The following is an 18,180-nucleotide window of genomic DNA, read 5'->3' as shown; positions in this document are numbered from 1 at the left end:
CCATACATGGCAGCAGCTGCCTCATATTCACCCTGGTATTCAGAACAATGAAAATGTATGATGCTATAAAACCTTGAATGAATTATATTTGTTGAACACTGGCCGCTGTCTCTTTTTTTGTTATTAAAAGAAACATTTCTGCTATTGTGGTTACACTCTATCCTCTAAGGAAACGCTTTTCCTACTCAAGTCAAGATACGCTTTATTTGATTTAAAATATCAAATCATAATAGCACAATGTATTACAATAGCAAGAACATGTCAATTCATATAATTGCAATTTGACAAGTATATATTAAAAATAGCAATTGTTAAAAATGACTAGTATATATAAAAATGGCATCTGTTAAAAATTACAAAGAGAAGAACGGTAACCTAGTTTCAGTGCACAGCCATTATATAAATAAACCATAATCATTTAATCGAAGGAAGGACCTTGCATAGTTTTACTAGTTTTGACCATCCCTTTCAGATATTTTACAATGTGTTCGGTAAAAATGTCATCATCTAGGAATTGTAGCTTGATGAAAGTAGGGCGACATTGTCTCAGTCCTTGCATTTTCAGATAAGGCAGAATCCATCTTTTCCTGATTAATATATAAAACTTGCAGAATAATATATTGTGGATTGTTGACTGTGCAGATATTCCATCGCAAGGGCATGGACAAAGAGAGCGTGACCAATTATTCATCTGACGGAATGTAATAAAGTTATGGAAATTGCCTAGGCGTAGGAGCATCAATAACAACCTGTCATAAATCCTTGTGGTGAATAGTAGATATGGTTGCATCCCTGTTTGAGTCAAGAGCATTTGATAAGCTCTGACTGATGTTTTCATAATATTAGAGGACAATCTAATCATCTCCAAGTGTTTGATACATAATACCTTTAATTCATTCCTCGTAATGAGAGACAGGCTATCAGGGTTAACAAAATACTCAAAACAATCTAAGTCATGCATAAAGTTTTTAACATATGCGAGCCAAGGCATACGTTGTACCCGTTGCAAGTTCAAACAGTCTTTTGTCACGTCCCGATTGAGACCAGTGGTAACACCTGTCCAAACCTTGTGCCATAATATAATCGGCTGGATTTTAATTAGGTTGGTCAGGTATGACAGTCCGAGTTCGACATGACAATTATATGTGGCCGAGCTATTCGGAACAGCTAGAAGATATATCTTAGAAACCTGTTCTCAACTTGCTGGAGAAAGTCTACGTTTGCATAACCCCAAATACCCGCTCCATACAGAGCAACTGAAGTATATTTGGCTTTGTATATTATCAACAGGTCATTAATAGGATGTTTTCCTAACTTCCTGGCACAGATGATCTAAGCACCTATGGCTTTGGCAAAAAGCAATTTTCTACAATTGATGGCTTTTGCCCAAGATCCCCTTCTTTCGGAGACAATTCCCAAGTATGAGAAGTGGTTAGCAAATTCAAGTTTTTTGTTGTTTATAAAAATGTCATGACACTTGACGCAAGGCTTGCTACATTTCATGATGAAGGTTTGGGTAATATTAACATTAAGTTTAGGCTTGACATATAGGATGCAAAGCTCGACGCGATTTTCTGCAAGCCTTAAAAATGAAAAGAAAACGTTATATTCTTTTTCTTTTAAAGGAAAACGGGCTGTATTTGAAAAAAAAGACATTACTTTATCTAAAGCGCAAACACAGACATGGTGGTCTGCTGTCCCCAGCTGGCCATCATCCCTGTGATAAGTTAGATTCCTAAGGGGTCGCAAATTGTGACCTAACTTATTAATATTATCCTTTTCGCGGCGGCGCGAGATAGGCTGCGGCGTGGGCGGGATTAGAAGGTGGGCGTGGTGCTTCCTTACTCATGACAGCTCCACGCCGTCATGACTCACGGGCAGTGTGTGCTTATGACGGCATGGAGCCGTCATGACCCCGCCCACTCACTAATTAGTGCTGCGTAAGTGGAGCGTGGGCTGGCAGCAGTTACATGACGGCTCCACATCGTCATGAGCACACGCAGCCCGTGGCTCATGACGGCGTGGAGCTGTCATGAGCATGGACAGGGTTAATGAGGTAGTTCTTAGCTACCCCGTTAGGAATGCCGAACAGTGTACACTATTGTACATTCCATTTTGCAAGTCGCAAAGTGTGAGTCGCAATTTGCGAAAAATGTAATGGTTGTACATGTGGCCCCAAGTTTCTTAATGCAAAAGTACTCAATCAACCAAACAAGAATGACTCAGAATTTCATTCTAAATACGATCTTTGACAGACAGCTGAAAAATGATACATGCATCATTGTTGTATGAAGGCATTAGTCACCGCTTGCTTTTGTCAAGGCATGCCAGTTATGCAGTGCTCCTTACTTGTGTTTTGTGAGTATTCACCAGAGAGGGGGCAGCAGCAACCATTGAACTGCTCCGGGGTCGGGGAAGAGGTGCAATGTCTGGCTCTTGGGGTTTCTCTGGCTTCTCCTCCAGCATTTGTCGCAGTCGCTGAAAATAGTACATCAGGGACCACTGTGTGCCTTCCTCAGACCAGTGTGGCTGCAGTAGACACCGCAATACAGCCACATCAAAGTAGGTGGCATGGCGGGACTTTTGGCATGGAGGTATCACTACAGAAACTCTGATGGAAATAAAAGATACAAGGAAGATGATCACCAATACTGAGCTCTAAAGGAATGTATCAATATCAATATATTTATGATTGTGTGCTTCATTCTTATATACCAGCACAGACAAACCTCTGATGCTTCCTTTAGATCAAATAAGAGAGAAAGAAGACTGTTTTTCATATTTAACATACAGTAAATTAACATTTATAAGAATCGCAAATGCAAATACAGCGAGCATTGGCAATGCAAGTAGGTCTAGTCATTTGGCTACCAGTGCAGACCTTTTGACTGTGCAGCAGGAGCAAAAAGGACAAAAACAAAAGTGCAACATGTGCGCTTGCAAAACAAAGTTGTACTTAAATATTTACAGAGAAATACATTTAATATTTGGCATCATCATAGATCCAGAGGTTATCCAAGAAAGTCCCTGTTTCACAGTATGGAGAAAGTCTCACCTTGTATGTCCAATTCCATGCTGATTTTTTTCCTAATCCCAAAAAATCCTTAGTCAACCCATCAATTATTAACATATGTTTACCATAGATCCCACACCTTCTCAAATTTAGGGCGCAGCTATGGGCCTTATAAATCACCCTTTCAGTCTTCGTGCACCAATCTGCATTTCTGCACCACACTTATTCTGTTTTAGGTGCCTCAGAACTGTCTCATCTATGCGTAATATCACTTCTGGCCAAGTTTATGAACAGTTTATGATCCCTTGTCAGATTTTGTTTTTGTGAAGTGCAGATTAACGTCAAGTGATATCCAAGCCTTAACGATCTGCCAATCACACCTGCTGTGTTTTTTCAGTACTGGACCAGTCTGGCGAAATCGTGGAACATACATGCAATGTGTGTCAATAGGTTCTCATCTATCCCCGACACCTGTCATTACTAACCCTTTCAAAATGCAGAAGCTCAACTCTAGCGTAGTAGATTCTATGCATTACCTTAAAATTTGCCAGTGGGAACCTCCTATATATTTATAATACTCTAATGCAGTCTAGGGTTTCATGCCATCTCACATCATTCAGTGTCCCCATATCCTTCTCCCACATGGCATTAGTGTTCATTTTTATGAGCAGTGTTGTGGACCACTGTTTTCATAGTAATAACTCTATTTTCTCCAGGAGTCTCTCCTCCAGTGAGGATGTATCTGGGATATCATCTTCAAGCGATACATACTTTTAGATAGCATGTCACTTTTACAGATATTTAAAATCAAGCATTTGGCATTTCACCCTCCTTCATTCCTCCATAAACAGCATGTGAGTGGCTTCCATCTTAAATATGTGCTTGTGCACTGTGAGTGTAGGAACTGTGTACAAGGACAATTCCCATTCCAGCATCATTATATTTAACAAGAAGAATCTGAGCAGTGTTAATTAGAGTAGGAGGTACAGTCATACATGTTCCCAGTATGATCCAAAGCTTCTTGTACATAGGGGACAGTTTACCATTTGCTATCAAATTGCAGTCCTCTCACATTTCACATTCTAATCCCATGATCAGAGGAAACATAGTCAACAGCAAAGCGTTAATAAAGCAGCAATGTACTTTGTCTGGATCATACAAGCAATCCAGAGTCATTAAAAAGTACCTCAGAGGGTTGCTCTAATCAGCAATGACTGCACAATTCTGCCTAATACAAGTCAAACACATACATTTATATACCTGACCCCCTTGAGGTTATGGCAAATGAACACAGCACCTGCCCTAGGTGCTGGTGGTGGGCTATTAACGAAACACTGTGTGGAGCTGTGTGTTCCTTCGCCCCTACTAGGACACCAATCAGGCACCTGGACCCCTAGCCTTCCACTTGCCCGTGACCTCCAGTTCCTACTTGTTCCAGCCTGATTCAGTAACAAGGCTGCTTCCCGGGTTTTCCCACTCACCGTTCTTCCCGCCAACAGAAGCCTCGCCTACCCCAAGACCTACTTAAAACAGGCCACAGCACAGCCACATCAGTAGGCACCAAAACACCTAACCTGACACTTTCTCGTGGCCTCCAATTACTGCTTGTTCCAGCCTGTTTCAGTGACACTGCCAATGCCTGGGTTTTCCTGCATGGGTTTTCCCACTCACTGTTCTTCCTACCAACAGAAGCCCCGCCCACCCCAGGACCTATTTAATGCAGCGCGACCAGTAGGCATCTAAACACCTAGCCAGCCACATGCTTGCGGCCTACAGCTCCTGCTTGATCCAGCCTGATCCAGTGACACCATCACTTCCTGCCAGCTCCAGGACTCAGCTCTTCTCTAGGGCCTACTTAATGCAGGCCGCAGCAAAAACCACACAGTGGACGTGCTTCTGGCCCGCCAAAGGCAGGTCCATATGTGCACATCCGCATATAGACTGCTGTCAGCGACATGACTCTTGGCCCTCTGCCCCTGCATAATCGCCATCGCCGAGCTCTATACCCTCAACCCCGGATGTCACAACAAACATTGCCACCGTGCTGACCCACGATCCACTGTAGGACCTTTCACCTGCACCCACTGCCACTTCACCTGCCGCAGCACACACATTAGCCTACTGACCAGACCCACCCAGAACACACCACATGAACAAAAAACAACAACTCGCAAACACCCTTCTCAACACACGCTCACTATGCAAATACACCACCGAGATTTAGGACCTCATCTCCACCCGTACACCTAATGTACTTTTCCTCACTGAGACCTGTCTCAGCCCCACTTCCATGCCCGACATAGCCACTGCACTACCCAAAGGATACAAGATCACCCACTGCGATAACATCAACAAGCCACCATATACAAGGAATCCATCCAGTGCACCACCACAAATGACAACATCACCGCAGCCATGGAACACCTCAACATCTGACTCCAAACAGACAGCAAAACCACCCTCAGGAGCACCCTTGCCTACAGTCCTCCAGGACCACTTCCAGCCTTCTGCAACTTCATCACCGACTTCATCATCACCCTCACCAGAGACTCCAACAACTACATTTTAGTCTGTGACCTCAACTGCCATCTTGCACAATGACAACACTACCAAACTCTTCGACAGCATGAATGACACCCGATTTACGCAACTTGTCCATTCCCCCTCGCACACTGCAGGTCACACACTAGGCCCCATCTTCATCTCCAGTGACCGCATCAAGAACAGCCACACCATGGAACTCACCTGGACTGACTACTCCATCATCCACTTCAAGATCATCATCACACAGACCTCCTCCGCCAGTATGCCCAACACCTTCACCACAGCTGGAGCAAAGTCTCAAAGGACACATGGATAAAGGCCCTCAACACCACCCACACCATCTCCTCCAACAACCTGGACAACCTGGACTAGAGTGTCAGCAACTTTGATAACTGGATCGCCATCTGCACCGGCAGCGTCACTCCCACTGGCAACAGCACCCACAGAAGGTACACCAAGCAGGCTAACTAGTACACCGATATCCTCAGACCACTAAACGACACTGGGAACAACTGGAAAGGAGATTGCACACCAGGAAAGACACAACTGACAAGACTGCCTTCAAAACAGCTCTTAACCTCCATCACAGACAGTTGAGAGAATTGAAGAAAAATACCCTAGCCTCACGCATCGAATCAAGCTCTAATAACAGCAAAGAACTCTCCAACATCATCACAGAATTCTCCAACTGCTCAGCTTCAACAAACAACATTATTACCTAAACTCTGCAACATCTACAGAAACTTCAAACTCAGCCCAAAGCCACTGACTAACTCAAGCAACACAACAACCCCACTATCACCACAGACATCAGAATAACCGAATGGAGCAAGCTCACACCACAGGACACCGCCTCCATCATGAACCCAGCCCACTAAGGGACCCCAACTAACCCATGCCCTCACCACATCTTTACCCTAGGTGAAGCCAGAATCAGCCACATACTCACCACCTTGTTACCTCAATTGCCACGGCCACCTTCCCCTAGCACTGAAAACACACAGAAGTCAACACCATAGTAAAAAAAACATCGGCAGACCCCAGCAAACTCAACAACTACAGATTGATCTCCCTGCTCACTTTCACCAGCCAAAGTATTAGAAAATGCCATAAAACATCAACTCTTTTCATATCTGGAACGGAATCTCCTACTCCTCCCAATCCCAATTTCGCAGCAACCATAGAACCAATCACCGCTACAGATGACATCCAAGCCCTATTGCACAAAGGAGAGACTGCAGATCTGATCCTCCTAGACCTCTCAGCAGCCTTCGGTACTGTCTCCCACCATAGACTCATCACAAGGCTGTATAACATTTGCACCCAAGGAGCGGCTCCTAGATGGATTGCCTCTATCACCACCGGAAGAATGCAAAAAATCTGCCTTCTCCCTTTCACCTTTGAACCCAAGGATATCTTCTGTGGAGTACCCCAAGGATTCTCACTCAGATCTACCCTCTTCACCCCTTATTTGACACCTGTAGCCAGCATCACCAAAACCCACAGAATACATATATCCTATGTCAATGACATAGAACTCACCCTCTCTCTCTCCAAAGAAACCACCAACACCTAGACCAACTTCCACAGCTGCATGACCGATGGCCAACTGAAAGAAGGACAACTGCCTGAAGCTCAACACGCACAAGACAGAGATACTGATTTTCTGAAACAAAAGCTCCCTGTGGGACATATCCTGGTGGTCCTCAGACCTTTGACATACTCCTACCCCCACTGACCATGCCAGGAACCTCAGCCTCATTCTAGACAACAAGCTGAACATGACTCAGGTCAACTCCATCTCCTAGTTTTGCTTCTTTATCCTCCCCATGCTTCTTAAGATATTCAAACGGCTAACCCAAATCTCAAGACACACCATCACCCAGCCGCTCCTCTCCAGCTGTCTGGACTATGGCAATGCTCTTTACGCAGGGCTCGCAGCTCTACTACTCTAATGACTACAGACTATACAGAACGCCAGCGCCAGACTTGTTCTAGTTACCCCCTAGATGAAACCACATTGCGTCTACCTCAGGGAACTCCACAAGTTCCCTGAATAGAAATTATGCTAGTTCAACTCCTTACCCAAGCATACAAGGCGCTACAGAACTGCGGATCCGCCTCCTTAAACTACTGCCTGAACTTCCATCAGCCCCCCAGACACCTCTATTCTGTGTCCCTTTCTCTAACCCTCAACCCCACATCCTACATAGCAGATGCGGAGGTCGGTCCTTCTCCAGCAGCAAAGATATGGAACAAACTACCTAATCATCTAAAGACCAACCCATCTTGTCCAGAATTCCGAAAATCCCTAAAAGTCCCAGCTATTCAGCCAATCAACTGGACCCTGCTAGCACCTGGATAACCTCATGGGTGATAAGTAGCGCTCTACAAAACTACTTATTGATTGATTCAAGCAGCCCTTAGTGATGTAATTGGTTGCCGGATAGGCCTTACCTCCAAGATTGTATTGTATTGTATTGTAATTGCATTTATATAGCGCTTACTACCCCTGATGAGGCTTCAAAGCGCTTTTTCGGCAGGTAGAACGCTAATCCAGGACCCATAGAGGATTAGTGTTGAATTGGTATAGTGAAACATGCAAGCACATTTTAAGTGGTTGATAGGTTAGTCAGTTATTTGGATTTGAAATGATAGCAGAAGGATAGAGGAGGAAAAAAAGGTTTGTATTTGTATAGCGCTTGTTACCCCTGATGGGGTGTTGAAACATGCTATTCAGGAAGCCCATAAAGGATTAGTGGTGAATTAATATGGTGAAATATGAAAGTCATTTAAGTGGTGGATATTAGTCAGTTATTTGGAGTGAGAAGGATAGCGGAGGGATAAAAGGGGAAGAAAAGTTTGCATTCATATAGCACTTGTTACCCCTGATGGATGTTAAAGCGCTTTTCTGGCGAGTAGCACGCCACTCCGGTACTCATAAAGGATTAGTGTTGAAAATTAGTATAGTAAAATATGAAGTCATTTGAGCAGTGGATATATTATTCAGTTATTTGGGTAGAGCAGGGTAGGTGGCGGGATAGTGAAGGGAAAGAAGTTTGCATTTATATAGCGCTTGCTCCCCTGATGGGGTTTTGAAGCAAAGTAGCACGCTACTCTGGAACCCATCAGGATTAGTGTTGAATTATATGGTGAAACATGAAAGTAATTTTAGTGGTGGATATGTTAGTCAGTTATTTGGATTGGGAACGGTTGGGAGGGGTAGAATAGAGGGAAGAGTTTCCAAAGGTTTGTTTTGGGGGATCAGCATAGTAAAAGAGGTGTAAGATGATACAAGGAGGGGTAGAGTAGGAGAGAGTCTAGAAAGGGTTATTTTGGGGATCATAGTAGTGGTATGGGGTTTGGGTTAAATGAGAAAGTGGATGTAGAGGATATATTGAGCGAAGTATAGGCTGAAAAATAGGGAAGTACATTGGAAATGCTAAATTAGAAAAAAAGATAAATATATAGATCCACAAGTACATTGAAAGTATATAACTGCATAATGGAGGTATGTATATTGGGCAGCATTTCTGGCCCTGACCCTGGTCAGTCTCGAACAGGCTCAAACAGGCAACTGTCCTTGTCCTCTTCGCCCTTAACAGGCTACAACAGGCAACTGAACTTGTCCTCTCCACCCTTAACAGGCTCCAACAGGCAACTGCCCTTGCCCTCTCCGCTCTTAGCCTCAACGCCCGGGCTGAGACGCCCTAAGCCTGGCCTTTTATAGCTCTAGTAATCAGGTGACCCCGTCAGCCAATGGGAACCCTAGCCCTATCACGATCCAATCACAACACTAGCCCTAAAAATCTAGAACCAATAGGAGATCAGGACCTTACAGCCAATCTTAGCTCTAGTCCAAGCACCCAATCAGGTCAAAAATCCTAATCTCTAAGTACAATAGAGGCCCCAGCCCTAGCAGTAGTCCCACCCCAAGTCTAAGCAACCAATTGCACAGGAAGCCCTTGTCCCTACTTTCAATAGAAAGCCTAACCCAACTCTTAGTCCCACAACCAGTCCAGCAACCAATCACACCAGAAGCCCTAATCGCTACTTCCAATTAAAAGTCTAACCCTAGCCCTCGTCCCACCCTAGTCCCAACAACCAATAACACAGGAAACCCTAGTCCCTACTTCCAATAGCCCTAGTCCCAACTCTACAGACCCAGAAACCAATCAGAACACTCAAATACCCAACCAATGAGGACACTAACCCTAATCCAATAGAAATATCAAATACAACCACCAATCAGTGTACACATGTACCAAACAAAATCAGACCATATAAGGTCCCAGCGACCTCAGACAAGGTTTGCTGGCCAGGGAGTTGGAAACTGCTTTTCCTGTTCAGAATCTCCTAGGAGACATACAGGCTCAATCCACACGTTGGACTTCTGCAGGTAAAGCCCAAGGGTGAGGGCATTTGCTCTCAGGAGGCCAGAAACAAAGCCTGCAGCGACAGAGGGTGTTAACACCCCCTCCCATAGAATGACCTGCAGATTAGCATTCCAAGGCGGGGGTGCTTCAAGAGCCCACCTCCTTTGGTATGCAATTCTGGCTTCCCTCACAAGAGAGGATGCCCCTGTCTTGTCCAGAGCCCTTTGGCACATGGACAGGCAGGAAAATTGGCTAGCCAGATAGGCTAGTGCCACCCCTAAGGTGGGCTACCTGGAGTGGAGACTACTTTTCAGAGTTAGTCATCTTGGTGATGGCAAACTTAGGAATTCTGGGACAGAGTTATGCCCACTTCCCAGAGGAACTGGTCACATAGGGGGCATAGTGACCCCAGGGAGTCAGTAGCCCATTGACTGCTACCCTACACTAAAACCCTTAAATCAAGTATTTAGGGGAGACCTTGGCACCAGAAAAGCAGATCCTGTTGACCTATGAAGAGGGAGGACACTGAAGAGCCGCAAAAGCAAAGACTGAAGTAGGAGCAACTGACTTGGCCCCAGCCCTGCCATCCTGTCTGCTATTCCATTCGAATTGCGCCAAAGTCATCTCATACTGCAAGCTGTTGTCCCTCCCACATCCTGGGAGCGCGGCCTGCCTTCAACAAAGACCCAGCAACTCCCGTGTAGCAGTAGAGCTACTCTCCTGCATCCTGCAGGCCTCCACAAAGAACCGCAAGGACTCCAGACCCACCAAAACCAGATGTTGCCATGAACCACTACACACCAGTCCAAGACGAAGTGGACCAACGGTGTTGAGCGTGTTCCGCAAGTCCTCAGGAGACAGAGTCCACTTTGGTTTTACCCCTCGCGAACTCTCAGACGCTGCCTGCAGCCTATGGGTGCAGACCCCCCTAAAACGCGAAGTCCCCAAGTCAAACCAGATTTGTCCTTTCCACTCCTATACTAACCTGTTTAACATCTCCATTTTATCACTCAACACAGATACCTACCCCCTTTTGCTTAACTGTAATCGTTTCTTCCACCTTACTAAAAACAGCGCTAGGTCCCTGGTAGTTTGCCCATATTCCACTTCTCCATCTTATAACAAATTATGGTGTGATTACTTTTTCATAATCTCATCTGCATCATCACAATCATCACAACCTACTTCAGTCTGGATTCTGTGCAGTCTGCTCTACAAATACTACCAAACACATTCATTGCTCTTCTATTCTCATAATTTCTGATGTGTTACTGGCATTTGATGCCATTCATCGCCCCACACTAACGTCCCTACTCACCAACCTTGAAATCAGATTCAGCACTCAAGTGGTTTTCAATCTCTCTCAGATAGTTCATTTTCTGCTGGTTAGTCGTCATGCTCTTCCCCTAACTATGCCTTTGGGTGTCCTACAAGCTTTATGTCTATGAAGATGATATTTCAATAATTCTCTTATTTCATAGCAGCAGTGGTCACATGCATAAAGAGATCCCAAACTGTCTCACAGCCATAAACTACTAGCTTATCGACCCACTTATAGTGACTTTGACCAAAATTGAAATAATCTACCTAGCTGCATCAAAGCCTGCCTCCCTCTCTCTCTCTCTCTCTCTCTCCCTCTCTCTCTCTCCCTCCATTTCCCCACGACCCTCTGACCAATACATCTTCAAGTGGGATGAAAAGCAGCGAAATTTAAAATGATTAACATACAAACAAATATTTTCCAAACATTTAGTTTGACACACCAACTTAAGGACATCCTTCACAACTACATTACAGTCTTCTTGTTGGTCTTCTACGTATTCTTTTACTGCCCTGGAGGAGGTTCTAGACTTGGCAATATGGACACCTTAAATTTTTGCCAGACACATACCCACCTCTCAGCTAGGTCACTAAGCTGGTCCACTGCCAGTTACAAATATAACTCACTATAAACGACTGATCCCAGGTTTCAAAGCCATAAATGACTCCATTTCCAACTACCTCTCTGTAAATTTGAGTCTCTATGTTCCAATTCACAATTTACCTTCAGCCAAGAAAACTTTCCAACCCCATACAAACCACAATGTGCAGCATCTATGTTCCAATAGTTTTATTTATTGGGTTGCCTGAATTCTACATTTCTTCCTGCTGAATGTGCCCAATTTCTCTGATCACATTGTTCAAGCCTGCTCCCAATGAACCAGTCATCAAGCAGAATCTGCTCATTAACTGTGAAATTTATTTTTCCACTCTGTAGATATGTATATATAATAGAAGTATGTTTTGTTATGTTACTGGTGAACCATCACAATTCATCTAATATGTCACCTTTTGTACATGCAAACTACAATGCACGGTCCTTCTAGTTGAAATGTTCTAACAAATACATACTATAAATACTGTCTCCACACCCATTCATGTTACTTTCTTCACCCCGTACACCATGCATATTACAGACGTCCCTAGAAGACTCTAGTCCAATGATACACAATGTACGGCCCGGGAGCCGCATGCGGCCCTCCTGACCTGTACATGCGGCCCCATTGGCAGCAGCACTGGGCTGCTGTTTACTCGACTCAGCTATAACTTGGAAAACAGTGTTAAATATACAGCAAGCACTTATTTAAAGGTTATTTTCAGTTAGGGAAAGGAAGTAACTAGGCCCTTTACTTTAGGAACACCTTGATTTTTTAAGGCAGCCACTAGACATACATGGTTTGGCTCAACTACATCCACTTTACACCCCCCGCTGGCATCAGTGCAGCACTCAGGCACACCATAGACCAAACTTTGCGGACCCTGGGAAAAAGTTTGTGAGTACCCATGCTCTAGGCTCTCCAGGTCAGATCTCTGCTAGCTCCCCAACTCCCCAAGGTTTGTCCTTCAGTATTGTTATCCAACTTCGAGTTCCCTACTTGTCAATCTTTCCTATCCAGCATCTCACTTACTTGCTCGCAAAAAATGCCACCCAAGTAAGTGCCTTCTATGAATACCAAAATGAGTAAGTGCCTTCTGTGAATACTAAAATGATAGTAAGTTTAGGACTTTTGTCTTAAGTTAGTTCTGTGAATCGGGCCCGTAGTGTTCAAGCAGGTAAGAGTATTAACTTCCCAAAAAGATTTTCTTTTGACTGACCCGCTGAAAAAGTTTTATTAGGCTATATGGAGTATGAATTAATGCATCCGGGCACAATCTTTTATCAATGAAGTGACTCTTGCCACCCAAACAGGCTACCTATCACTGAATGTGTACAATGGAGGCTCTAAAATGTATGTCATCAGTTGCTAAGTTCGTTCCTGCAGCTTGTCCCTCTATTAGATTACTCTATCTGTGGTCCACTCACAAGGAAACACCAGGAGCAACATTATAATTACTTCTACAAACTCCCCAGCCTACTCCATGTGTGTGGCAGAGACACACCAGCAATCACTATCAAATCATCACAGGCTCAGACTAGGACAGACAATCAGGTCATCGTCTTGCCATCAACATGAAGATAGCCCTGACTTGAAGGCATCACTCTGGGTACATACTTGAGCAAAGTTACACGGATCTTAGAAGCAAATTCTTCATTCAATATTTCTTCAACACTGACCAGTGGAGCATTAAGTCAGTACAATCTGATCAAGGCATAAGGCAGCATCCATATCTGCCCAGGGATGAATTCTGAATTCCTACTACAACAGATATCTTTTAAAAGCTCTACTTAAATTGATTTCTTATACGAAGAAGAGCCAAGGAGTGGAGCAAACTTGTTTATTTCACAAATGTCACTTAAAACACCGGTGTAGTTAGTGCCACGCACTCCCTGCAATACAGGACAAAGGAAAGAACTGACAGGAGCTACGAGAAAACTACCTTCTAAGCTCTCTCTTTGGTACCTGTGCTGATACAGTTCAACTGTAAGACATTCAATTCATCAGAATGATGGAGTTGGGACATAAGACTATGACAAGATGTCTACCGTGTAAAGTGAGGTGGCCTAATAGCACTGTTAAACAAACTTATTGCAATCAAAGCCACCTGAATGCATGGATTTGATCTTAGATATCAAAAACTCTAAATATGGAAGAAAGCTTTCATTCTTTCAGTCATCCAGTGCAATGCCTGTAGGATGCATTTACTGGATTTGTAGGGTGTGAGTTATAGATAATTTAGGGCATGGGGCTTAGTTACTTAAGATAACAATAACTGGTGGCATTTAGTGGTTTTCCTAGTTTAAAACGTTATGTTTTAACTAACCTTTTCACCAGGGCCTGAGCTCAACCCCATGTAGGCACCCAATCCCCCACGGTAATCCGTGCACGTGCAATTATGTGATGTAATAATATGAAAGGGGTGTCATTTTCATGAAGGCAGAACTGAGGGTCAGAACACCACAATATAAAAAGAAAGCATATTTTTTTTTATCAGGAATTGACTACATCAGCATATATAAAGCAGTCCTACTGACTGTCATAAAATCACCAACAGCCATAATAGACTGTATATTTTATGAATGCACACAGTGCAATGTTTAACCTTATATGTGTTTTGCAAATGGGCGGGGAAGCGGCAGAAAGAAGCAGGTGAGTGCTCTCTCCTGCTATGGTGGAGAAAAATAGACCAAAATGGCCTCCCCAGGTTTCAAAACTATAAAGGAAGAAGTGACAATATTGGTGAACATAAATGGTATATTGGTTACTTCCATGTATGAAAGGCAAAATACATTACAACTTTTTCAAACACTGCAGGTAAAGTCCGGGTGTTTACTTATACAATAATAAGGTCTGTCTTTGTTGGTGTTGACGGCGTTTCGACCCCTTGCAGATGTCAGGGTCACATCAGGACATGGATGAACCTGGGTAGCTAACAGAATGAGTCAGGAATTATGATATAAGGATGAAAGTGTGAGTAACCAAAAAATATTTTGACTGGTCGTGTGAAGGAAAGAGTAAAGGAGCCAATGGCGTCAACCATGCCAGCCGTTGGAGCTCCAACACCAGGGAAGGACCTCAAACTGGTGTAGTTGAAAAGCAAGGAGGCTTAATTCTAATGCACACTCAAAAGCCAGTACAAATCGGAGGAGATAAGAGACAAGAGGGGTTTTGAGTGAACAGTTAGAATAAGGATGGAGCGATAATAGAAGGAATTCTTACTGTCTGGGATAAGGCCACTGAATATAAATATATGTGTGTAAAACAATGGCGCACACTCCACACGGAGATCTTTCTTTCAGTCTATTACTGTCCCGAGCGTGCAAGTCTTCACCCCTTCAAATGGAGTCTGTTTATTGTTGAGCTGTAGTAACTGAAGGCTGGAGGGGGAGGGGGAGGGAGGGGAAATAGATAAGAAATGGACTTGTGCTTATGTGATGTAGAGAGCTAAAAGCCTTCCCAGGAGGGGGTTAATCGGTAGATCTGGGATGCTTCAGCTGCAGTGGGAGGCAGGGTCTCCTCTGCTAAAAACAAAAGCAAACTAACATACAGTCCTGCTCCTTTGTGTTCGATTTCATAGCAGAGGAGACTCCTTGCTTCCCACTGCAGCTGAAAGGACAGTCGTTACTTGCTTTCAGTTTTAGCAAAGGAGACACCCTGCCTCCCAAAGCAGCTGAAGCATTTCAGATCTACCAGTTTAACCCCATACTGTGAGGAAGCTCTTTGCAGAAAGGAGACAAAGTTTCTTTTAAATGTGCACAGGCAGGCAAAGTTTCTTTTAAATGTGCACAGGCAGGCACCGCAACACACACGGGGCTTCAAGTTACCAAAAGAAAAATGCCAGCCATCCATGTGTTTTTTAAACAGCCTGCAAATTGCTTGTCTTGACACCAAATATGCTTCAAAATAAATAAGTATGTATACATTTGTAATGTGACTTTTCTGTCTTTGTTCCATTTTATACTTTATTATCAGTCATGGACCATTCAGGGAGCCCTAAAACACAATTAAAAGTGCTACTATTTATATTTGCTGTTCAAAGTATGCACAGACAAGTGCTGACAATACAGCTTTAGGTGACTATTTTTGTACCAACTGGGCCATCAAAATAATGAGCTGGCAACCCTAACAATAAAACTGGAAGTTTGTTGAAAGATCAGCACATTTATTTCTTCCACCTTGATCCCTAGTTAATGCCATAATAGCAATAGTTCAACATATCTGAAACCCTACGCTACCGTCAATAACCTGCTGAGTTACTTCAAGTGTCTGGGAATGCACCCTGCCTTAAGACAACTCACTCCTCATTCTCACTTTTCACTTTCATGTTCACCCTGCACTCACAGTGATGCCAGTGCACTCACACTGATCACCATGCCCTCACACCATTCACCCTCTCACCCTGCACTCACAGCGATCACAATGCACTCACACTGATCACCATGCATTCACACATTCACCCTGCACTCACAGCGATCACAATGCACTCACAGTGATCACCACGCACTCACACCATTCACCCTGCACTCACTGTGATCGCCAGGCACTCACACCATTCACCCGCTCACCATGCACTCACAATGATCACAATGCACACACAATGATCACCATGCACTGACTCTGATCACCCTGCACTCACATCATTCACACGCTCACTCTGAACTCAGTGATCACTCTACACTCACAATGCACTTGTGCTGTTCACCCTGTACCTCACCATGCAATCACACAAGCACACTACTCACTCTGCACCAATGAAACACTTCACTCACATCTCCCCCTTACTGCTCAATGTGCATATTCCTTCAAATAAGACCATCACTAACCATACATTCATTTGTCCCACTCCGCACTTACATCCGAACCCAAATTCATATGGTCACCTCACTCACCCTGCAGTCACTCCTCTTACCCTACTCCGACACTGTCACATCGCTCAACGTGCACTCACATGGGTACGTCTGACACCCGCACAGTGCAGAGGTTTGATGTGCCTGCTACAAAGAACGTGTACCATGCAGATCAAAGAGTGTGGGTAAACTATGAGCAGCGCTATAAACAAAATTAAATGTTTGCCAGAAAGGTGCTACAGAGAGATGGGTGCATTTTTGGTGAGTGGTAGTCTGGAAATTCATGGAGAAGGAGGATATGGGGGAGAGGCACCAAAGCAGACTGTTGCACTATGTGCGACCAGTGCTAGGGCCAGCCCTGGATGGGAGTTTTAGCCCCCCCCTGCCCCCGAAGTTCGGGTCTAGTTGCGCCCCTGTACACAAGTATGGGCATGTCGTGCCCCATCAAGGTTTTCGTCCTAAATTACAAAAGGACATATTTACATGCACTGCAATCCAGACTTTCATTCGTTCCCTTAATAGAGACAGCTCTGTTTTTGCCCTGATGGCATGGAATAATTCCTAAACAGATTCTTGTAAATACTGTTTTGTTTAATTTCTTTTTAACGTGATTGATGTGAGAGAGTCTATTACTATTTGCAGAGAAATGTTTTTGTTTCATGCAATTTTAGATCAAAACGGGTCCACACAGTTATGTTGGTGGTGTTATTATTAATCTAGGTCATGTGTAAAACAGAGCATCCTAGTAGAAAGAATGTGCGTGCATTTTCTCTTGGAAAATTGTGTTTTGAGCTGTGTAATAAGCCTCTGTCATTTCACCACACCCATTCACAAACCTGCAGTTTACTAAGCACTCTTATTGTGTTAAACATTATTTGCCGAATATGGCCCGTGATATGCACGTGGCAGTCGATTATGTAGTGTACCAGATTCCAGAAATTTCTGTCAGGTCGCAGGGGGGGGGGGCAACATCTTAAAAAATTCAGCTGGGGGGGCTCAACCTACAAATGTTTGAAGACCTCTGCATTAGAGTGCATGATGGTACATTTAGTCCTTGACGCGAGAGTCAATATGCATTTTGTAATTTCAAATGTTCATATATATATATATAAATATATATATATGTATATATATATATATATATATATATATATATATATATATATATATATATATATATATATATATATATACATATATATATATATATATATATACATATATATATATATATATATATATATATATATATATATATATATATATATATATATATATATATCCACAGACTCCTCCAGTAAAGAAAAGTATGAAACCTCTTCAGGATAAATCCAGGTAAACCTTTATTTGGACAAATTTGGGCATGATGCATTTCGGCTGTGAAACCTTCGTCGGATGCCACTATTCAACAGGATGCTGCTCCACCTACTCCTTTGAACGTCCTGCTCCACTCCCATTGGTTGGAGTGTGCCTTGCCCTTG

At 43.5% G+C, this 18,180-nt stretch overlaps 1 protein-coding gene across 1 annotated transcript in view; it reads right to left on the bottom strand.

Annotated features, from left to right (window-relative positions):
- The window catches only part of UNC80 (unc-80 subunit of NALCN channel complex), a 2,521,865-nt gene that overhangs the window by 2,127,359 nt on the left and 376,326 nt on the right, over positions 1-18,180 (bottom strand). Inside the window, exon 8 of the mRNA XM_086955549.1 lies at positions 2,350-2,611. Within this exon, the coding sequence (XP_086811675.1) occupies positions 2,350-2,611 (262 nt within the window). The remainder of the gene's footprint in view (positions 1-2,349; positions 2,612-18,180) is intronic.

Source organism: Lissotriton vulgaris, chromosome 2_1 (assembly GCF_964263255.1).
Source record: "Lissotriton vulgaris chromosome 2_1, aLisVul1.2, whole genome shotgun sequence".
In the NCBI taxonomy this organism is placed as follows: domain Eukaryota; kingdom Metazoa; phylum Chordata; class Amphibia; order Caudata; family Salamandridae; genus Lissotriton; species Lissotriton vulgaris.
The sequence above is the reverse complement of the archived record's forward strand: the minus strand, read 5'-3'. Positions and strand labels throughout refer to the sequence as shown.